This window comes from Pteronotus mesoamericanus, unplaced genomic scaffold, assembly GCF_021234165.1.
Source record: "Pteronotus mesoamericanus isolate MK-2021 breed Mesoamerican mustached bat unplaced genomic scaffold, CSHL_Meso_final contig_53, whole genome shotgun sequence".
Classification (NCBI taxonomy): domain Eukaryota; kingdom Metazoa; phylum Chordata; class Mammalia; order Chiroptera; family Mormoopidae; genus Pteronotus; species Pteronotus mesoamericanus.
This window is the reverse complement of record NW_026555195.1, coordinates 1-22040: the sequence shown is the minus strand read 5'-3', so window position 1 is coordinate 22040 and position 22040 is coordinate 1. Positions and strand designations below refer to the sequence as shown.

Genomic DNA, 22040 nt, shown 5'->3' with positions numbered 1-22040 from the left:
AGTGTAAGTCTGGCTTAACATTAGAAAAATCTAATTTTGTTCACTGCATTAGCTGATTGAAGGGGAGGGGCGGACCCATATCACCTCAGTAGATGTGGAAATTTTAGATTAAATTTAAAACCCACTGAAGTAACTAGAAACAGCAGGATACTTAAAACTTGTTAAAAGATATGTACCAAATCAAAAACCTACAACAAATATTACATTTAAGGGTGAAATATGTGAAGTATTCCCATTAAAATCATGAAGGAGATGAAGAAGGTTGCTGTAGTCATGTCAGCATTTTACTGGTGGTTCTAGGCAGCATAGAAAGATGAAGTTTTGTTTTAAAATTGTAATACTGTCTTACAGAAACGCAACAAAATCTATGGTCTTAGAGAATAAGTGGCTTGCTCAGTATGGGGTCAGTATGCAAAATAAATTGTAATTGCTATTGTAATAGAGAAAAATATAATTAAAAAATAATACAGTAGCAACAGAATATATGAAGTACTAAGGAATAAATCTAATAAAATATGTGACTGACCAACCTGGAAAAAGATTATAAAGCTTTACTGAAATACATTTAAAGACATCAAAAAGCAGACACATACCATTTTTATGAAGATAAAATACTATAAAAAAATCAATTTTTCCCCAATGAATCTCTCAATTCTATGTCACCCCAATAGGAAAAAAACAAAACAGGCATTTTCCTATAAACTGAATAAACAATTTCTATGAAAGAGTAAAGGAACAGGAAGGTCAAAGTGATTTTGGTGAATAAGAAGGGTAGTAGGAAGGACTAACACACAAGTTATCAGGGCTTATTAAAAACCATAATAAGCTGCATGCCCCTGACAAGGAGGCACACACAAATGGAGGTGACCGGAGAACCCAGGACTAGGCCACATATGACAAGCAATGACATTACAGTCAGCTGGGGGGAGAGGATGGACTAATCAGTAAATAACATGAGGGGAAAACGGATCTCTGACTTATAAGCCAATAGCAACAACAAAAACAAACCCAAAGAAAACATCCAGGTGCATTAAAGACCCATGTGTGAAACACTTCTGAAAGAAAAGACTTTCTTTTTCTGAGTAAGGAAGGATTTTCTCAATAAGACACTGAAACACAGACTACAAAGTAATAGGTGAAAGTTTTTATATTAAAAAAAATAGCCCCAGCTGGTGTGGCTCAGTGGATTGAGCCCCAGCCTGTGAACCAGTGGGTCGCTGGTTCGATTCCCAGTGTAGGGCATACGACTGGGTTGCAGGCCAGGTCGCCAGCAGGGGGCGTGAAAAATGCAACCACACACAGATGTTTCTCTCCCTCTCCCCCTTCCTTCCCCTCTCTCAAATAAAAATTTTTAAAAAATCTTAAAAAAAAAAGAAACATCTATTCTTTAAAAGGTACTCTCATATTGTCATTTTTTAAAAAAAATCTAATAATTTAGAGATACATGCTTAAAAATACAGGAATAAAATAACACCTGGGAGAGTAGGGTAATTGCTGATAAAAGCTCTGAGTTCGTAATTGTTGAAGCTGGGTGTTAGGATTCATCATCATATATGGATTCATCAAATTTTCATGAAAAAGGTAAAAAGAACTCACTGGCTGGTGTGGCTCAGTGGATTGAGCACTGACCTGCAAACCAAAGTGTCGCCAGTTCAATTCCCGATCAGGGCACATGCCTGGGTAGCGGGCCAGGTCCCTGACTGGGGGCATGACAGAGGCAACCGATCATATCTCTTGCATATCAAGATTTCCCTCCATCTCTCCCTTCTTTACCCTCTCTTCAAAAAAAAATTTTTTTTAAATCTTCAGAAAAAAGGTAAAAATGAAAGTATAAATATTATGATAATAGGAGACCAGTTTTCACTCACCAGATTGGCAAATATTTTAAAATCTGGTAATTTTACGTGTTAGCAAGAACATCAGACAGTGGGAACTCAAGACACAAATGGTGGGGACATAAATTGCCACAACTGAGTGGGGAGAAAATTTGGTATCTTTTACCAAAACTAAATATGCATATGCTTTTCTATCCCGCTGTTTCCCGTCTAGGCTAAATCCTAGAAAATCTTGTTCATGGAAACATGGACAAAAATGTTTGTAGGCTCACTGTTTTTAATAGCAAAACTAGAAACCGAATGTCCATTTGGAACAGAATGTGTGGTTCAATAGTGGTGTGTTTACATAGTGGGTTGAAACTGAATTTACTGCAGTTACATGCTTCAACATGGTTAAATCTTACAAATTTGCTAAAGGAATTTGCAGAATACACCATCATAATGCTATTTATGTAAAAAATGAAACCATTAAAAAAAGTATGTTGTCAGGGATGTATACATCTGTAATAAATTTCTAGACAAAGGCTCAGGAGGATGAATTCAAAATTCAGAATAGTGGTCACTTCTGGTGGGAGGAGGGAGGAAAACAAGGACACAAAATGGGGCACACTAGGGATTGTAACGTTTTGCTTCTCAAGCTGGGTGGAAGGTACAGAAGTATACGTTATAGTATGCTTTAGTCATTTTGTGTGTAATAAAATAATTCCTAGTTAAAAATATACAAGTTTTTCACAATATATACAAATATCGACTCATACACTGAAACTAATGTATGTCATATGCCAATTGTATCTCAATTACAAAAAAATATATATGTATAAATATTTTTCATTATAAGGAAGGGGAAGTGAGAAAAGCACAAAAGTACATATTGGTGGAACAAAAAACTTATTTCAGTTCAACAACCAACTCTTAATGAGAACAGATGGACGAAACCTTACCAGTCCTACCAGGTACACAGTTGTCTGCTGGAGGGAGACGCTGGCTCTCTGGGCGCAGGGCTGAAGCAGCACGTACGCCTCAATGAGTGAGCTTCACAGTAAAGCTGGAGCTCTAGCCAGGCCCCCAGTGAAGCCTCTTAAATGTCAAAACATGGGTGGGCTTTTGATCCAAGGTAAGAGGTCTGAGCTTTCCTTCTCTTCATCCCACCTAGTCCCAGTCCTCTCCTGTCTATTCAGGGAAGTTTCTAGGTTTGAGTCTTTAATGACATGCATGCAGCAAAAATAAATGCAGTAGCATGCTGAGTGTATTTTTCATGTAGCTTCCTGAAGTGAGCGAAGGGCGAGAGAACGGCAGCAGTGTGAGTGCGCGAGACTTGATACCTTCGGCTTTCTCCTGACAGCTGTTCCAGGGCTTTCCCATCCATGAGATACGCACGTGAGACTGCTGGCTGATTCATCGGGTGAGTCACCTGTTTAGGAGGAATGCATCTCTACACCTGTGCCCACTCCCAGGCGAAGGAGACCTAGGGATGTGCCAGACTCACGTCCAATGAGGAAGAGGCAAAACATTGGTGGTCATCTTGGTATCAGCACCTCCTCCTACCACCTCCAGTTTCTGGCTGCTCCACGGCTTCCTGGGGAGTCCCCAGCTTCCCCATGGCCTTCCTGGGGGAGTCCCCAGTTTCCCCAAGGCCTTCCTGGGGGAGTCCCCAGCAATAATGGGGACTGCTAGGCAACCTGATCCCCAGGTCACATACAAAGAGCTACCAACTCTGGCTCCTTAGGCCTTGTCACACCTGCTGGACCCCAGGCCCTGGGCTCTCTCACTTGCTCTCCAGCTTTGTGCCAGGCTTCTGGTCCCATGGTGACATAAGAGGCATCATCTGAGGGTCTGCAGATCTGAAAGAAACCAAACAATCACAGGGCTCATCACCCTCCCCAAATCCAACATCTGCTTCCTCCAACAGGTCTCGACCTCTTCTAACTTTTTATGCGTTTCACTTCCGAGCCCACTGTCACAGAACGTCTTCTCCTGGGTATGCTGATGGGAGGCCACTCTTCCCTACTGTCTTGTACTGGTTCGCCTTGCCACGCAGTGTTCCTCCTGGCACTTCCCCAGCCCTCGGTGGACACCTCCAACCTGGCCTCCGTGAGGGAAGCTCCTACTGTGAACACTGACAACGACAACAGTGGCTAAGCTTAGGGAGGACTTGGCACAGGCCTGCGGCGAGCACTCTGCGCGCCAGGCCCTGCTCCGAACCCTCACTCAGCGCATATGCTTACTGAGGTACGTGGTACCAGCCTCATTTTCTCAGTGAGAAAACCCAGCAGAGGGGTTCAGTCGGTGCCCAGGAAACACGCAATGCTTTCGGTGCCAGCCTTTTGAACTGCGGGCGCGACAGGGGCTGCCCCTCACCCCCGAAAGCCCAAGCCCATCAGACGCCGACCCCTCCCCCGCCCCTCCGCGCAGAGCTTACAGCGCAGGATGGCCTCCCTGACTTGGCGGAAGCCTCGGTCCGGGCCCCGGCCGTCCACGAAGTACATGAAGCGGAGCTCGGGCGGGTAGGCGTCCCTGGCCAGGCCCGCGAGCAGGGGGATGGTGCGGCCCTCGGCGCCCGGGGCCTGGCTCAGGGCCTGTAGCATCTGGTACCTGCACCACGGGTCGCGTAGGAAGCCGGGAGTGATAAGCAGCACCTGGCAGTGGCTGCTGTCCAGCGCCCGGCACAGCTCCGACACGATGGCGCTGCCGGGGGCCGCGTCGCGCAGCTGCAGGAAGCAGCGCAGGCTGGCGGAGGTGTCCTCCAGGTAGGCCACCAGCTCCTGCGCGGCCGCGAAGTCCTCCTCGCTGTGGCACACGCAAACGTCGTAGTCCCTGCTCCAGCGGCCACCACCGCTGCTGCTGGCGGCACCCTCCTGTGCGGGTGGCAGGCCACGAGACGAGGCCGCCGCGGGAGACGAGACTGGTGCGGGAGAGCTGAGTCCCGAGGGTGGGGGGTCGTCCTGCGAGCACTGCGGTGGAGCATCACAGGCGGGGCTTTCCTGGGACACAGGCATCTCTCTGGGCTTCTTCGACAGGGCCTGCCTGAGCCAGCCTGTGGGAGGAAATCCGCTCAGGCCGGGCTCTCACCCGGCCGCCGCCTCCTACCTGCGGCACAGAGGGCCTGGACCAGGAGGCCGGCCCACCTCCCAGCGCCGGCCGCTGCCGCCCGATTCGCAGACCTGCTGCCCGGCGACCGCGCACATCCTTAGGACTTGCCCTAAGTCCCCACTATCTTAAGGCTTTCCGGAAGACACAAGAACCCTGACTGCTTTGTATGTCCTGGGATATAAAGAACAGCAAGTGGCTGTAGTTAGTAATACTGTATTGCATATTTGAAAGTTGCTAAGAGAATTCGATTTTAGAAGTCCTCTACACAGGAAAAATATTCTGTATGGCAACAGATGTTAACTAAACTTGTGCTGACCATTTTGCAATATGTATAAATATTGAAGCATGTTGTACACCTGAAAGTCACATAATGTTGTATGTCAATAACATTTCCATTTTTTAAAAGAACGCCTTGGTATAACAAGTCTGAGAGAGGAGGGGGCAGGGGAGCCAGAGAGCAATAGGGGTCCGCTTCCACTCACCAGCCATCTTGCCCAAAGGCTTCTTGGACCTGGAGCCAGAAGCTGGGAAGGAGGTGCGTGATGCCATAGTGTTAGGCTCAAAACTAACCCCTGGAGACCAGGCATTGGTGACACGGGAGAAGGGAGGGGACCCAGTCTTGAACTCATGGAATAGCCATCCTACAAGAGACAGAGAGGGAGGATCACAAAAGCTGTGCTTACCTTACTCTCAGTCCCAGGGGTGGGCTCCGGGCTGCGATGTTCTCTCTCTAATGCCTGACAGAGACTCAGCCTCTAAGTGGGCCCCTCGGCCCTCATGGGAGAGAGACCACTGTGACTGGGCTGGTTTCCAGGTGAACCCGAATCTGTGTGGGTGGTCAGACTTACAGAGCACAGGATCAGCATGACCAGGAGAGTGACTGCTCTCCGCTCTGCCCGGCCTGCAGCGCATTCGGGGTCTGGGGAAGGGCAAGCTGGCAGGTGGCTCTTTACAGGGGCTTCCTAGGTAAATGCTGAAATGGGAGGGCAGTTACTATTTGGACAAATTATTTTGTATCCAGGTAGACAGACGCTGAGCAGAAGAGAGAGAACACCCGTAATAAACGTTGGGAAACTTTTCTTTCAGGTTGGCCTTCCCCTGAGTGTCTCTCCCCCAACCCCCATCTCTTCCTCCCTCAGCTGTCAGCTCAGGGAAGCAGTGCCACAGAGTGGCAAAGACCACAGCCTGTGCAGGCCAAGGCCTGGGTTCTCACCTTTCCTGAACTGTGGCCTTTAGCACTCATTTTAGTACTTACGTAAAGTACTAACGGTTCATGGCATATATTGCTCAGAAAAGTGTGGGCTACTATGTATTTAAAATCATCTAGAACCCTGACCAGTATGGCTCAGTGGGTTGGGTGTCATCCGACAAAGCAAAAGGTCACTGGTGGTTACCCTCCTGGTCAGGTCATATGCCTGGGTTGCACATTTGGTCCCTTGTCGGGGCGTGTACGAGAGGCAACGAATCAATGTTTCTCTCTCACATCACTAATCTGTAGGTCACAACAAACCTACAGATTAAAGATGCTCATTGAGCCCTGGCTGGTGTGGCTCAGTGGACTGAGCGCCGGCCTGCAAACCAAAGCGTGGCCAGTTCGATCCCCAGTCAGGGCACAGGCCTGGGGTGCCGGCCAGGGCCTCTGTAAGAGGCATGTGAGAGGCAACCACATTAATGTTTCTTTCCCTCTCTTTCTCCCTCCCTCTTCCTCTACCTAAAAATAAATAAATTTTTTAAATCTTAAAAAAACAACACTTTAAAAAATTATCTAGATATTAGAGGAATATATTATGGTCACGATTTAGAAGACTCAATATTGTCATCCATTTTCCCCGAAACTAATCTTTAGATCAGTAGTATCCCATATTCCACAAAGCTTTTGGTTTGGCGGCGGGAGGTGTCAAGGAATTGTCAAACTGCTTCTAAATGTAAATGGCAATGCAAATGACCAAGAATACCTTGGATGGGAGACTTGCCATGTTCTCTTCCTACCACAGTGACCAAGATGTCCCTGATGGTAGAGGCTTTTTCAGCCTAGGTTTCTGGGAGGACACCCTGTGGAGCAGAGCCTGCCCTGATCCGAGACAGAGCCGGAGATGAAGGGCCGGTGGAGAGCTTGGCTCTAGCTATGCAGCAGCTGGAAGAGCACAGCGTCCTCACTCTTTGCCGAATCTTCAAAGGTCAAAACAAACCCCCTGGGAATTAACATAGAAGCAACTTGTATTATCAGACACACCGAAATAAGGGGCTTCAAAATGTAAAGAATGTCATTCTAGGTTGGACAATAATGCTCTGTTCATTGTGAAGTGCTGAACACCCCTATGTGAAGCAGATGAATGTGAGATGAGATGTACTGTTCATTCATGGAAATATATCAAAGTTGAAAAAAAAAAGAACTTAAACTGCAGCAGCAAGCGAAGGAGGAAGAGGAGATGGGATGGGCCCAGGAATCAGAGATATACCTGCAAGAGAAAATAAGTTAAGCGGCAAAGCCATCCAAAAAGACATGAACAGATAAACATTAGCGTGTGTGTGTGTGTTTCTTTCCCTGCCTTATTTCTCAGGATTTCAGATGGCCTCAGTGCGGGCCCAAGACAAGGCACCACCTGACCGCTACTGCCAGGTTTTCAGATCCTTTTCCTGGCCGGCGGTTACTGTCTGTCAGCATCTTCATCTCAACCATTCAAGGTTCCGCTGCCCCCGCCCCACCGCCAGGAGTAAACATACTCTCAACTTGGTTTTTATAGTATTCAGATATTTTTTTCAATTTTGTTTTATAAAATTTGTTATTTGCCCTTGCTACACTTACAAACTGGAGAATCATTTGATTTTAACGATAGCCTAAAGATCAAAAATTAACATAATATACTTTAATCTACTCTGCAGATGTAGATTTAAAAGTTTCAGTCATTTTATAAATGAATTGCCCTTCAGGCAATACATGCTGATATTGGCTAATTGCCTTTTTTCATTGCTTGGATTAAAAAAAATCCAGTTGCCCAACAGCATATGTCACTGGAAGTGGGTTGGTATAAGCCCTTGTGACTAACATTATGGAAAAGTTTAAACACAAGAAATAACACCATCTTTGACAGAGGATAGTTGAGCAAGAGAGGACATAAGTTCCATTAGCCATATAGACTGCCTATTTCCTGGGGCCTAAAACCCTACGACAGCTTCCTTGTTACTTTTCAGTTCTTGTGCAGTGGAGGCTGTGGAGCTGTTACACTCAAATATGTTTTAATCTCTAAAATATTTAGTAATGGTCATATATTGAGATTTAGGAGACATAGTTGCCAAGCAGATAAGAAGATATTTTATGCACTCAACATAGAAGCACCTAAATATATAAGACAAAAATTGATAGACACCAAGGGAGAGACTGAGAGTAATACAGTCAGAGTTGGGGATTTTAACACCCCATTGATATCAGTGGATAGCTCTCCCAGGCAGAAAATTAACAAGGAGACAGAGGCCTGAAAGGACACATTACAGTAATTAATCTGATTGATATTTTTTGGACATTTCACCTCGAAGAAGAGGAATATACATTCTTTACAAGAACAGACAGAACACTTTCCAGGATAGATCATGTTAGTACACAAAACAAGTCTCAATAAATTTTGTAAAAAGACTGAAATCGTATTTTCCTACCAGAATAGTATGAAACTGCAAATCAATTACAATAAAAAAAAATCCCACTGAAAAACACAAACACATTAAGGCTAAATAACACGTTACTAAACAATGAACAGCTTAACTATGAGATTAAGGAAGAAATTAAAAGATCCTTGAGACAAATGAAAATGATAACCCAACAATACAAAGTCTATGAGACACAACAAAAAGCAGTCCTAGGAGGAAAATTCATAGCAATGCAGGCCTATTTCAAGAAACAGCAAAAATCTCAAATAAACAATCAAACCTTACACCTAAAGGAACCAAAAAAAACAAACAAAAAACCACAAAAACCCCAAGCAAACAGAGTTCAAAGTGAGTAAAAGGAAGGAAATAATAAAGGTCAGAGTGGAAATAAATGAAATAGAACCTAAATTTAAAAAAACAAAAGAGCAATGAAACAATAAAAGAGAAAAAAGGCAAAAGTTCAATGAAACCAAGAGCTGTTTTTTTAAGGATAAACAAGATTGATAAACGTTTAACCTGACTTGAGAGAGAGAACCCAAAAAAAGAAAATCATAAATGAAAGAGAAGTAACAAGTGATACCACAGAAATACGAAGTATTATATTAAATGTCAACAGCCAATCCAGAAGAAATGGATAAACACTTAGAAACACAATAATCTTTGAAGAATCAAGAAGAAACAGAAAATCTGAACAGACCAATCTCATCCCCCCCAAAAAAACACCAGTATTCAAAAAACTCACAACAAACAAAAGTCCTGGATTGGATGGCTTTTACAGGTGAATTTTACCAAACACTCAAAGAAGAATTAACACCTCTCCCTCTCACACTACTCCAAAAAATTCAAGAGGAGGGAAGACTCTCAATCTCATTTATGAGGCCAGCATTATCCTGATTCTAAAGCCAAATAAAGACACTACAAAGGAAGAAAATTATAGGCCGATATCCCTGATAAACACCGATGCAAATATCCGCAACAAAATATTAGCAATTTGAATCCAGGAATACCATGATCAAATGGATTTTTTCCCCTGGGATTCAAGGATTGTTCAATGTCTGCAAATAATTAACCACATAAACAAAATGAAGAATAAAAATCACATGATCATATCAATAGATGCAGAAACAGCATTTGACAAAATCCAGTACCTATTTATGATAAAAACTCTCGCCAAAGTGGGAATAGCGGAAACATAACTGAATATAATAGAGGCCATATATGACCAACCCACAGCTAACATCACACTCAATGGGGGAAAACTAAAAGCATTTCCCTTAAAATCAAGAACTAGACAGGGATGCCTACTCTCACTACTCTTACTCAACACAGTACCAGAAGTCCTAGCCACAACAAACAGATAAGAATGTTTAGAGCATTATCCTGATATGCCAAGGTTGCAGGTTTGATCCCTGGTCAGGGCACATACAAAAGTCAACCAATGAATGCATGGATAAGTGAAACAGCAAATCAGTTAGTTTCTCTCTCTCTCTCAAGTTAATAAATATAAAAATTTTTTAAAAATTAATTAAAAAAAAATAAAACACATCCAAATGGGAAAGAAGTCAAATGTCCTTATTTGCAGATGACATAATAATATAGAGACCTAAAGATTCCACAAAAAAGAAAACTACTAGAACTGATAAATGAATTCAGTAGAGTAACAGGATACAAAATATTCAGAAATCAGTTGCATTTTATACACCAATAATGAACTATCAGAAAGAGAAACAAAGAAAACAATCCCATTTACAATTACATAAAATAAAATAAAATAAAATAAAATAAAATAAAATAAAATAAAATAAAATAAAATACCTGGGAATAGATCTAACCAAGGCAGTGAAAGACCTGTACTAGAAAAATTATAAGCCAGTGAAGAAAGAAACTGAAGAAGGTACAAATAAATGGAAGCATATATCACACTCATGGATAGGAAGAGAATTAACATCATTAAACTGTCCATACTACCCAAAGCTATCTATAGATTTAATACAATTCCTATCAAACTACCACACAAAAAAATTAATTTCAAATGGTGGGTAGATATACATGAGAATAACAATAAAGCTTTCAGAGGAAAATACAGGAGATTATCTTTCTGACTTGATTATCTTCCCGATTTTTTCTTTCTTTTTTTTATCTTTCTGATTTTTAAGAAATTGAGATATAATTGACATATGACATTTTGTAAATTTCAGGTGCACAACATAATGATTCAATATACAGCATATATTAACAGTTGTTCACATGGAAAATAATACAATAATAAAATACACAAGAATAAACTGTTTCATGTACTCACAACTGTAAACTTACTCTTGCCCTGCCCTGTATGTATATGTATGTTGTGAAATGACTATCACACTAAGTCTACTTACTATGCCATACATAGTTACAATGTGGTTTTCTTGTGATTAGAACTTTTAATACTACTCTCTTAGCAACTTTCAAATATACAATACAGTATTGTTAACTATAGTCACCATGTGTACATTATATCCTCACGACTTACTTATTTAAAAACCAAAAGATTTTACCTTTTGATCCTCTTCACCTATTTCGAGCTCCCCAAAAATATTTTTTCAAACTTTGGACTTAAAATTTACCCCCAATAAAATGGACAACAGTAAAATTAAAAACTTCTGTTCATCAAAAGACATCATTAGGAGAGTGAAAAGGCAATCTTCTACGAGAAAAAAGATTTTAAAATTACATAGCCAATACATATTTCATATTCAGAATGTTTAAGAGTTATTACAAATTAGCAAGAAAAAGAGGGCAAGTCTCTTAGAAAGTGGGTGGAAGAATTGAACAGATGCTTCACACACAAAAAGAAATCCAAATGGCTAAGAGACACAGGAAAATAAACACAAGTCATTAGTCATCAGTAACCGCAAATTAAGACCTTATTGCAACACTCCTGCCCACACACACCCTGAGCGCCTGGCCCCTATGAAAGAGACAACGCCAAGTACTGGTAAGGATGAGGAGGGACAGGAATTCACGCAGGTAGAAATGTGAATTGGTACAGCCAGTTTTGAAAGCTGACCATAAGACACACCCAGCAATTTCACTCTTAGGAACAAACTCAACGGAAATGCTTACATATATGTTCGCTGAAAGACAAACACAAGAATGCCTTCGCAGCACTATTTAAAATAACCCCAAACTGAAAACAAGCTGTGTCCACCAATCCAAGTGTCCAGCAGAAATAAATTGGGATCTATCCATACAGTGCAACATTACACATCAAGGCGAACAAATGAATTCCTGCCAAATGCAACAGGGGTGAATCTCACATGTTGAGTATAAAACGCCACACACAAAAAGTACGTAACATACGATTCCATGTACCAAAAGTTCAAAACGACGTAAAACTATTTGATGGGGTCGGAAGCCAGGAGAGTGGTTATGCAGGAAGGAGGGATTGGAAGTGGTAAAAGGGTTTCTGCAGAGCTAGGAGTGTTTTATAAATTCTGGATGCACGTAGCCCAGGTAAGAAAGGTTCACTGTGCGAAATCTGGGTGGGATGTACACTTACGATTTGTGCAACTAAAGCAAAAGTTTAAAAACGAACTAGACGTGACTTCCTGTGACAGTCGGTCATTACTGACCCCTGGTACACCCCCTGGCTGAGCTGCAGAACTTCCCCTCTCCACGCTCCGTCTCCAGGAGTGAATCTGTCCTGTTGCCCGCTGGCACTCCTGTACTTTCCACGTTGCCCAGCCCACGGTAGATGGTGAAGTGACGGTGGAAGGAATGCCTGCAGGTCATTACCCCGAGTAAAGCCCTGTTCTCGCTGAAACTCGGTCAGAAGACCCTCGGAAGCGCAGAGGGAGAGGCGGTGAACACAGCAGGGGAGGCTGTGGGGGAAACCAGTCCGAGCAGGGCCCTCCTCTCCGGTTCAACCAGCTTCTTGGCGACAGCTTCTCCGACAGCTGTCGGAGGCCCTTTTCATGCCAGTTCCGCGCCCCGGGTGCCTGGGGCAGCACGTGAAGCGAAGGGAGGGAGGCGGCCGATCGGCAGGCGCGCCCGGGGCTGGGCCGAAGCAGGGTACACGGCCAGACGCGAGTTCTGTCCGCCCCAAGTCTGCCCTCCCTCCCTGGACCCCGGCACCGCCCCCGCGGGGCCCCATCGCCCCCTACCCCACACCTGCTCCGGGCGCTCACCGCTCTCCTGCGCGGGGGCTGGGTTGCGGGGCGGGCGGGGCAGCGCGGGCTCCGGCGCGGGGCTGACCGCCCCGGCCGAGGGGAAGTGAGGCGCGGGCCAGGGAGCTGCCCCCGCCCCGGAAGCGCCCAGGCTGCGCCCCGCCTCCTCCTGCGCCTGGCCCCGCGGCTCCCGGAGGCGGGGGCGGAATCGGCTCCGCTGGCCAGCGGGCAGCCCAGCCTCGGCCTCCGCGGAGAGGGCCCGTGACCGCTGGTGGGCTCGCGGGCACCGACGCAGTTACCACTTGGGCAGAAAGTTGCAGATGGGCGCTTGCCCCTCCAGGACCACCCGCAGCCTCGAGGAGGAGGGTCCCTCTGCTCTCCCGGCTCTGCGCCTGGGTCCCGCAGTCCCTCCCCCACAGTGCCTTCCCTTTTCCCACATCTGCCCTCAACGCCCCGCTTCTGGAAAGCCATCTTTGTAGCTTAAGCAGGAAAATCCTTCTTATCCCTCCCTTTCCTCCTTTTTCCCCAAATTCCCGCAGCACCGGGTGTTATTGGGAGCTTGTGCTCCCACGGCTTAGCCCTCGCCTCAGACCCAAGATTCCTTGAGGCCGGGGACCCGTCTCCCGGCGCCGGAGGGCGGAGAGGCACCCGGATAAACACCGAGCCGAGTCCCGCACCAGCGCTGCCCGGGCTCGGCCCCGGCGCCGAGGGGAGGCTTAGTCCCTGTCCCTAGCAGTTTGACAGCGCCACAGGTGGTGGGGAATACGGTGCCCTCCTGACCGCCTGAACAGAGCCCAGGGGAGAACAGAGGAGTCCCTAGTGCCTTAACTACGTTCACCTGTTCTGTCGAAGAAGCCGCTTCTGGGTGCGGAGCCAGATGAAGGCCTTTTCCCTCTGACACATGAATAGGCGTGTCAGCACTGAAGGGTGAGTGCCTACGGCGGCGCAGCTAAGGAGGCCAGCTCACAGGGTTAACAAGGGTGTCGGGTTTGACCCGACCGCCCTGACCCCTATGCCTCTGGCAAGTTCCTTCCGCTCTTTCTGCACCAAATTCCGGTGGCTCTTCCTTTCCTGGCTCTTCACCCCCCATCCCCCAGGGGCTTCTCCTGTTATCTCACTGGCAGCACGTCCGCAGACACCCTCCACGCCGACCCGCGCCCCCCCCCCCCCCCCCCCCCCGCCAGGAGATCATCAATGAGGTCCACCTCGGTCTTGTGCTTCATTCTTCTCCCCGAAGACACTTTGGGGGTGGGGGCATTTCCCTAGCTGTCTCTACGGCCATTCACTTCTTCCTTCTGACAGCAGCCCACACCTCGCTGAGGTGTGCTTCCTCCCGGAACGGCTCTCCCTGAGGGCCCCCTGACCTTCTTGGCCGGCTTCCAGCCCTCGCGTGCATTTATGCCATTGACATCCCTCTTAGACCAGACCCCTCGCCAGCCACCTGTCAGCGGCTATTTCTTTGGTTCCTCCCTTAAGGGTAATGGAGCCCCTCTCTCCCCTGCTCTTCTACCCTCTGGCAGTGACAGCATCCTCTTCCACGGTGTCCACATCTCGGCCTGTCTCAGCCCAGACCATCCTGGAGCCACAACAAACTCAACCGTTAGCTCTGCAGGTGTCCTGCAGGCACTCTTAGCTCAACACATCCCAAACAGTGCCGTTCTGTCCCTCACAACTCTTTCCTCATCTCTGAAAGGCATGACGTTCATCCAGTTGTTCAACGCAGGGATGAGAGACTTGACCCAATTTCTTGCGGCCACTGGAGCCTCTCGGATCCGTGTGCTCCTCACCATGATCGTGCAGGCCCGCTGTTCCCGCCGCCGCGCGGGACACAGGACAGCCTTCCACCTGGCCCCCCCGCTTGGACCCCATCACCTGTTCACGAGGCAGGCAGGGTGCTTTCTAAAAGGAAAATCTGAGCACGTCGCTTCCCTGTTGAAAACCCATCAGTGGCCCTGGCCCGCAGAAGGCGATCCAAGCTCCACGGTATGGCTCTTCAGCCCCTGGCCCTGAAGTACCTCTTCTTTCACTCCAAGACCTTGCTAGTCCCTTAAATCTTGCTAATTCTTGGTCCTTGGCCTTTGCATATGGTTTTCGGTCAGCCTGGAATCATCCCCCTCCTCACTTCCCCCCCGCACTTTCTTAAGCTGCTCATCCTTTACATTTGCCTGCTGGTGCATCTCTAATATGTAGCCCTGGGCCTGACCAACAGTTAGAGCTGAATCACTAATGAAGAGGAATGAACACATTCCTCCACCCTACAACCACACTCCTGCTGGAAGTGGGGAAAAGGAGGCACCAGCTTGCCAACGAGGACTTAAGAATGCTCCTGGGAGGAAGAGAAGGAGGCGGCGGCGGCAGCAGCTGTGCTTCTCCCAGCCTGATGGGCACTTCAAAAGCAACTGCCATGGGGAGAAGAGGAAGGGACACAAAAGTGGCAGGACAGAGTTAATCACATTTATTGATTCATAATAAATTTGGGCCAGGCTGTACCAGAACACTTCCTGTCTGGGCTCTGTGATGAGGGGCAGAGATTGTTGGGTTGGTACCAGGAAGGAGCCAGTCCTGGGCCACAGTGCTCAGGACCACCACGGCGTTCTGTCCTGCTGGACTACCTTGGTGGGTAGCCTCAGCCTGGGCCCCCGGCACAGGACCTCAGAGCCTGCAGTCTGCCCACCCTTCCAGCCACATGGCAACAGAATCGCCTGGACGAGAGGAGGAAAGTGGAGGAGACCTCGGCACCATGCCGGGGAGGACGATGTGAACATGCGCCAGGACCTGAGCCAGGGGACGGGGCGACACAGGGGGGAAGGAGGCCAGTGAAGAGCTTACAGGCTCAGAAGATATTGTGCTCTTGGACTTTCTCTCCCAAGTAAAAGCGGCTGAAGAGGAAGGGGCTCAGGTTGATGGTTTTGAACTGGCCCTCTAGCACCATCTCGGCCACTGCTCGCCCCACGGCGGGCGCCTGCTGGAGTCCATGGCCACTGAACCCCGTGGCAAAGTACATGTTGACGACCAGGGGGTGGGGGCCCACCACACCGTTCTGGTCGAAGGTATTGTAGTCGTAGTAGCCAGCCCAAGCGCTCTGGACCTGCGGGGCACAAGATGCTGGGCTCTCAGGGAGGCGGCCGCACACCCCGCCCTCCTCCTGGGCTGGCAACTGCGCCCTCTGCCTCTGCTGGGCGGGGGGTCAAGGGGATGCGCCCTGAAGCCAACGGAGTCCTCAGCAGTTGTGAGGTGGGTGGAGAAAGGCTGAGGGAACTGAGGTGCGCCAGTGTCATCTTTGTTTCCTTCCTTCTAGTTACCTTCAGACTCTCAAAAGCTGGGATCCTCTGGGCCAAAGGGGGCCACACCTTGTTCTGGAAGAAATCGTGGTCCACTTCCAGGTTCCCTGGGTCTGGTTCCTCCTCCTGGAGTGAGGGGGCGGGGGGCAAGGCTTATATTACCTGGGACGTAAGGGCCGAGCCAGATCTCACTGACCCCTTTAAACAACCCCCTTGGAGGGTGGGGGGTGGGGACAAGAGAGCCCGATTCAAACCTGGACAGGGCTGCAACATCGACAGCAGCAGCGACCCCTCCCAAAAGGCCCGCTCTTTAGTGACCATCGATCTGTCTCCTGCCCAGCACCCACGGCCCCACTTCACGTACCTCCGTGGGGCTACAGCCACCCAAGTAGTTGCTGCCTAACCCATCCCGGCGGAAGTAGGCTCCACTGGTGTCTGCGACGAATGGCGCCTCCAGGCCCGGTCCCTGGGGGCAGTGCCATAGGTACACGTACCTGCCGGAACCAGTGGGGTTAGGGCACGGCGGGGACAGCAGCTCTTCCCTCCTCCCGCTCAGCAAGCTCCTCACACCAACCCCTTCAGCCGCCCGAGGGGACGTCACCTTTTCCTCGGCTCCACAGGCAGCTTGGTGCCCTGTAGGGTGCCAGGCGACCCCTTCCCAATACCAGCCAGCTCTGCTATCCGTCCAGACCAGGCCCCCGCGGCGTTGATCACTATGGCGCACTCCACAGGCTGGTACTCCACGCTGTGGTCCATTTTCACCTGCAGGCACCAGAGGGGGAGGGGAGGGGAGGGAGGGCCTGGCCTGCACCCTGGCTGCTGTGGGAGGCAGGTTTCTTCCTGGGCCTTCGTTTACCCACACTGGCAGTGGGTAGAAGAAGAGCAAAATGACAGTCATTACCTTTCTCGCCCCTCCACTTTGGTAAGAAAGATACTTAGGCTGGGGACTTACATGGACTTCATGGATCCTTCTCAAAGTCATCTTTTCCCCACTTGTGGTCTCCATGTGGTTAGAGGAAAGGGCAAAACCTGCAGGAAAAAGAAAATTGAGCCCTGAGGCCTTGAAGAGGAAAGAGATGGGAATCCCATGGGTCCCCTAAGGAAAGAAGGCTGGGAGGCGGGGAGCTTTCCCACAGGCGCTCGCGCACACAGGGAGGGCCCTGGAATGAACTTGGCCCCTCAGGCCCTGAGAGCGCGGCAGTCTCTAAGCAGGTCATGAATCAGGAGGAGGCCTGGTCAGGGGCTGGGTCAGGATGACCAGGACCAGCCTGCAGGGGACACACCCCATCCCCACCAACCCTTGCTTGGCCTGCGTGTAAGGATGAGACACAGTCTAGGCCTGTGCCCTGGATGGCAAAGGATATAAGCAGTGGGCAGGGGCCTGGGACTCACGTGTCACCTCTCCGTGGCAGAAATGGACCCCCATGGACCGGACCTTTTGGCGGAGCCCCTGGAGCAGACACCAGGGGTCAAACCAACCTTCGCCTTCCAACCCTGTGAGGAGAAAAAGAGGACTCACGAAGAGGGACTAGAGCCCTCCTCTCCTATTGCACCTCCCGTGCACCCAGCTCTTCTTTGGGCTCGTACGCTGGGGAAAGTCAAGTTGACCGAACGCACAGATCCTGGGGAGACCCTGCCAGCCAGAAGTGGGGCGTTTCTCCTTCGTCTGGCCGCAGGGTGCGGAGACGTGCCCCCTGGGGTGCCCACGCCCCTGGCCCCTGGCACCAGCCGGCCTCACCGTAAGACGCCAAGGCTACTCCCTCTGTGTTTATCCAGGGAAACTTGCTCCGCAGCTGCTCGGGAGACATCAGACACACTTTGGCTCCTTCCTGCCTGAAAGAAATATGTGGGCCTCTGTGTGTGTGTGTGAGTGTGTGTGTGTGTGTGTGAGTATGTGTGAGTGTGAGTGTGTGTGTGTGAGAGAGTATGTGTGTGTGTGTGTGTGTGTGAATGAGTGTGTGGGGAGGGAGCAGTATGGACCCAACTCCGCGGCTGGGGATTCTACCTCAGTCATGCCCCTTCTCTGCCCCAAACTCCCCAATTTTCTCTCTTTGCCGAACGGGCAGGGAACAAGCCCCCTAGGCAACTCAGCATCTCACCTCTTCTTCCTTTCCAACACCCCTGGTGTCCTTTTGGTCACGCTAAACGCTTGGCCACCCCTAACTACTCCGATCCTTTCACAGCAGGAGCCCCACTGCAGTGGCCCTTTGTCCGTGTCCGTATCACAGCACTTGGCACCGGGAACTGAAGCGCCGCGTGCGCCGGACACCCACCTCTGCACTTTCACGTTGTTCTCCATGATCGAGGCATCCTTTTCTGAAGCGAGCAAAAGATAACCTGAGGGGTTGAACTGGAGGTCCAGAGGAGGGTCGTCGACTACAGCCAGGTAATCCTATGGGCAAAATAGAGCCACTCAGAGAAGAAGATTTAAAGGAGTGACAGAGCCCTGGCTGGTGAGGCTCAGTGGGCTGAGTGCCGGCCTGCAAACTGAAGGGTCGCCGGTTCAACTCCCAGTCAGGGCACAGGCCTGGGCTGAGGGCCCAGTCCCTGGTTGGGAGCGTGCAGGAAGCAACCCTTGATGTATCTCTTACACATTGATGTTTCTCTCTCTCTCTCTTCCTCCCTCCCTTTCTCTTTCTCTAAACATAGGTAAAAAAACACCTTTTAAAAAAATAAATAAAGGAGGGGTGGAGAGCATTCCCGGCTTCCTCCCCTACAGCTCTCGGGGGGCTCAGCGCCCCAACCCAGAGGGGAGCCCTCCTGGGGAAAAACCAGGGGCTTCGTTTCCTACTTGCCTGCTCCTGTTCCGTTTCCCCTAGCCAGAGGGGCTGCTCCTGTCTCTGGGGTAAAAAAGTGGGGTCACCACCCCAGCCCCCAAATCTCATCGCACGTACGTTGATGTTCCGTAGAAAGTCGACCGAGAAGAGGGAGAGCTGGATGTTCTCGGGCAAGGAGAACTGCTGACGGATCCCGCCCACGGAAAGCCCAGTAGAGGCCTGGGAGTACTGTGGGAAGACAAGGGAGGTTGAGGTAGACCAGCAAGTGCCTTGCCGCAGAGCAGCAGAATAAGGTCCTGGAAGCGGTGAGTCATGTACCTGAAGTTAAAGGGGAGTCCAGGTTTATAATCTAAGAGGAGCTGACAGGGATAAACTCATAGGCAAGTCATCCAATGCTCAGAGAGGACAACAGTTACTAAAGTCCTCATCAGCAGATGTGCAGAGCAGACAGAGTCAGTCATCAAGAATGGGCTGGGCAATCATACAAAATGGTAATGGCCCAGAAGTCCCAGGGCGGGGGGATAACATTTAATCAACTAATTGGAAAACAGAGGGATATGGCCAAAATAGCAAGATTTGTGGCTAGCTGGCAGCAGGGACAGGAACAGAGAAGGGCAAAACTTGAGAAGTAACAAAACCCAAAGGGGGCTGTTTGTATGAATTGTAACTTGAACACAGGCTCTCTTGGCCAGACCTGTGACATCTCAAAAGATCCCACACTGTGAAATTTCCTTTTAAGAGCAAAAACTGTATTGCCAAGGTCCGGAGTTGGAGGGAGGAAGAACCTGGGACTATTATTTATCAATAAGGTCCAAAGCACAATCTTTGGACCGCCAAAGATTGAGGTCTTTTCTTCCATTCCCTCATCTCGAGTCCTTAATAAAATCCAAGCCCAAGCCCCACTCATGACTCTGTCCTACCCCAGACCTCACCGTGGGGTCCCGCTCCACCACCAGCACCCGGATGGCACCCCGTTGCTGCTCCAGCCTCTTCAGCCAGTAAGCCGCAGACAGGCCAAGCACCCCACCCCCCACAATCACCACGTCCGACTGCTCAGGGGGCAGGTGGCTGGTGTCATACAGTGGATTCCAGGTCCCTCCAGGAAGAACTGACTGTACCTTCTTCTTAATTTCGGACACCTTTCCAGCCCAGCCTGTGGGACATAGTTATGGTCAAAGAGGGCCACACATTTCCTTTCTGGGCGATAGGGGGTTAGGGGATGGGCACAGGAGAAGGTGGGCAGAATTGCACTGAGCGGGCAGGCCCCACTGTCATCCCCGCTCGTAAGGAAGGCCGACTTGCAGCGGCAGCATTCCGCAGCTTTGCTACATGGCCTGCATGCTGTTTGTCTCTCTTCCTTTTCACGCGTCCTGCCCAGCGCAAGATTCAACTTCCTAAAATTAACACTACGCTTTCTCCCTAGGACAGGTGACTTAAGCATGTTTATCTCCTATGCACACCTATCGCTCTTGTGAGCCCCAGGATCACATACTCCACTGCATTACTGCATTGTCACCTCTGCTTGGATGCCCCAGGCTCCTGGACCAAGAAGAGGTCCCAGCAGACTCCGCGCTATGGCAACCTCCGAAGCATGGCCCCTCCAAGTAGCAACTTACCCTGGATATCTGTCGCCCCCAGCAAACTTACACTCATGTCCTATGTATTATCAAGTTCTGAGGGCTTTGCCTCCTAAATATCTCCCCGATCGGTCCCCCTTTTCTGTCACTGTCACCACTGCCCTAGACCCAACCACCATAGTCTCTCACTAGGCTAACACGAAAGCCTCCTAACTGTTCCCACTAATTCTCCTCTTGCCAACCCCACCCCCGAATTCACTTCTACATTGTAGCTTCAATGGTCTTTTCTAAACACTAATTTCATCATACCCTTTTGCTTAATACCCTCCAAAGGCTTTCTAGCACTTGAAGGGTAAAAGTCCAAAATCTATAAACATGGACCATGAGACACAATCTGGCTGCAGTTCACCTTGTCGCCTGCCCCACACTCCAGCCCCAGCCCCATTATTTCCTTGATGGCACCTTATTTGCTCCCATCACAGGTAATACATAGGTGTTCCATCTGCTTTGAAACTCTGGGCCCACTTCTTTGCCCAGTTAAGTCTGCTTCCTTCAGATACCAGCTCAGTTATTGTCTTAGGGAAACCTTCTCTGACCACCCCCACTAGACTATGTCAAATTCTCCTGTCACATTAACTGACAGCTCTGCAAACCTCTTTTGCAGCATGACACACATTTGCAACTGTTTATTTGCTTCATACTGTTCCATGTCTTCACCAGTGAATGTACCTTCTTCACCATTGAACATCCAGCCCAGCAGAGAACCTGGCGCATCTTAAGTGCTCAATAAATATCTTGAGTAAATGAATCCTTTGTCATGAACACCTAACTCACAAATGTCTAAGTCTTCTCACTGTTTCCTAGACAAAGGGCAGCAGCATTAGAATCTTCCTTTGATGCGGGCTTACCCTACCTGACCACACATTTCATACGACTGCTCCAACTGTTTAGATGGCTTTGGCTAGTTCCTTGCACAAGAACAATACTTTTCTCCTCCTAACCTTTGCTCAGTTTTCCAGAAACTGAAGCACACACTTTCCCGCAGCCAACAAACATCCTTCAGAGCGGATCTCAGTTGCCACCTGCCCCACGTGTCAACAATACTTCTGCAATAATACTAGCTTGGGGTCTACCCAGTCTAGGAAGTCTTCCCTCTCCAGCTTCAATGCAGGCACCCCAGGGCATATACTGAACCATCACCTTCTCTTCCCTCCTTCACCGCCGTAGCACTAGGCACTGCACGCAGCCCGCGAGCAGGACTCAACGTACATTTGTGCAGCCAGTGAATCAGCCTGGTCTCTTACTGTGGTGGTAAGCTGAGGTTCAGAGACACCTAGGTTTTGTCACCTGAGAAGGGCAACCTTGCATACACCTGTCCAGGTTTTACAAGCTCCAGCGGGCAAGCTCACCCCCTTCTCCCAGCTGACCCACTGTCTTCCCAGGTCGGGCCAGGGTCCCAAGTCCTGTAGGTCACATAGCTGGAGACTGGGGGTACCCCAGAACCATCATACCCTCCGGTGCCCTCAACTTTACCCCGAGTCGAGCCTCCTCTGAGCGTGCTTAGCCTCCGGCCCAACCGGCCTCGGGCTGCACAGAGCCGCACCACCTCTCGAAACATAGCCTTTCTGAGCGTGGTTTCTCGGAGCGCGACCCTTTAAATACAGCACAGCCCGCGAGCCGTCACTGCTCC

At 49.1% G+C, this 22040-nt stretch overlaps 2 protein-coding genes across 12 annotated transcripts; both read right to left on the bottom strand.

Moving 5' to 3' along the window:
- Positions 1-296: 296 nt before the first annotated feature.
- TIRAP (TIR domain containing adaptor protein) lies at positions 297-13713 on the bottom strand. 10 transcript variants are annotated; one of them, XR_008529639.1, is made up of 7 exons: positions 11922-12656; positions 6881-7117; positions 5774-5898; positions 5408-5566; positions 4255-4869; positions 3322-3676; positions 297-3246 (listed from the first exon to the last, which is right to left on the bottom strand). XR_008529639.1 is itself a non-coding variant. In XM_054579436.1 (6 exons), the coding sequence occupies exons 4-6, from the start codon at positions 5472-5474 to the stop codon at positions 3657-3659; spliced, it is 702 nt and encodes a 233-aa protein (XP_054435411.1). In that variant the 5' UTR covers positions 5475-5566; positions 5774-5898; positions 6881-7117; positions 13554-13713; the 3' UTR covers positions 297-3656. The 10 variants fall into 10 exon arrangements, 9 of the variants coding, with proteins under 9 accessions (XP_054435411.1, XP_054435407.1, XP_054435410.1 ...); XM_054579436.1 differs by lacking the exon at positions 11922-12656 and adding an exon at positions 13554-13713 and having other exon boundaries at positions 297-3676; XM_054579432.1 differs by lacking the exon at positions 11922-12656 and adding an exon at positions 12720-12822 and having other exon boundaries at positions 297-3676.
- Positions 13714-15006: 1293 nt separating this feature from the next.
- On the bottom strand, positions 15007-21987 carry FOXRED1 (FAD dependent oxidoreductase domain containing 1). 2 transcript variants are annotated; one of them, XM_054579430.1, is made up of 12 exons: positions 21884-21987; positions 19706-19926; positions 18891-19001; positions 18270-18388; positions 17735-17829; positions 17389-17490; positions 16949-17025; positions 16598-16758; positions 16361-16490; positions 16018-16122; positions 15545-15803; positions 15007-15417 (listed from the first exon to the last, which is right to left on the bottom strand). In XM_054579430.1, the coding sequence occupies exons 1-11, from the start codon at positions 21966-21968 to the stop codon at positions 15549-15551; spliced, it is 1461 nt and encodes a 486-aa protein (XP_054435405.1). In that variant the 5' UTR covers positions 21969-21987; the 3' UTR covers positions 15007-15417; positions 15545-15548. The 2 variants fall into 2 exon arrangements, with proteins under 2 accessions (XP_054435405.1, XP_054435404.1); XM_054579429.1 differs by having other exon boundaries at positions 15007-15803.
- Between the last annotated feature and the right edge of the window lie 53 nt (positions 21988-22040).

What these genes read in the sequence shown, in the direction of transcription:
- TIRAP (XM_054579436.1), bottom strand. Translation starts at nt 5,474, where the DNA reads ATGGCATCACGCACCTCCTTCCCAGCTTCTGGCTCCAGGTCCAAGAAG. An exon ending in GCCTTTGGGCAAGATGGCTG is followed by an intron (nt 4,870 to 5,407) that starts GTGAGTGGAAGC and finishes TTCCTCCCACAG; the next exon opens with GCTGGCTCAGGCAGGCCCTG. An exon ending in CAGGGAGGCCATCCTGCGCT is followed by an intron (nt 3,677 to 4,254) that starts GTAAGCTCTGCG and finishes GGTTTCTTTCAG; the next exon opens with ATCTGCAGACCCTCAGATGA.
- FOXRED1 (XM_054579429.1), bottom strand. Translation starts at nt 21,968, where the DNA reads ATGTTTCGAGAGGTGGTGCGGCTCTGTGCAGCCCGAGGCCGGTTGGGC. An exon ending in AGTAGCCTTGGCGTCTTACG is followed by an intron (nt 17,491 to 17,734) that starts GTGAGGCCGGCT and finishes TTCTCCTCACAG; the next exon opens with GGTTGGAAGGCGAAGGTTGG. An exon ending in GTGGCTGTAGCCCCACGGAG is followed by an intron (nt 16,123 to 16,360) that starts GTACGTGAAGTG and finishes CCCTCACTCCAG; the next exon opens with GAGGAGGAACCAGACCCAGG.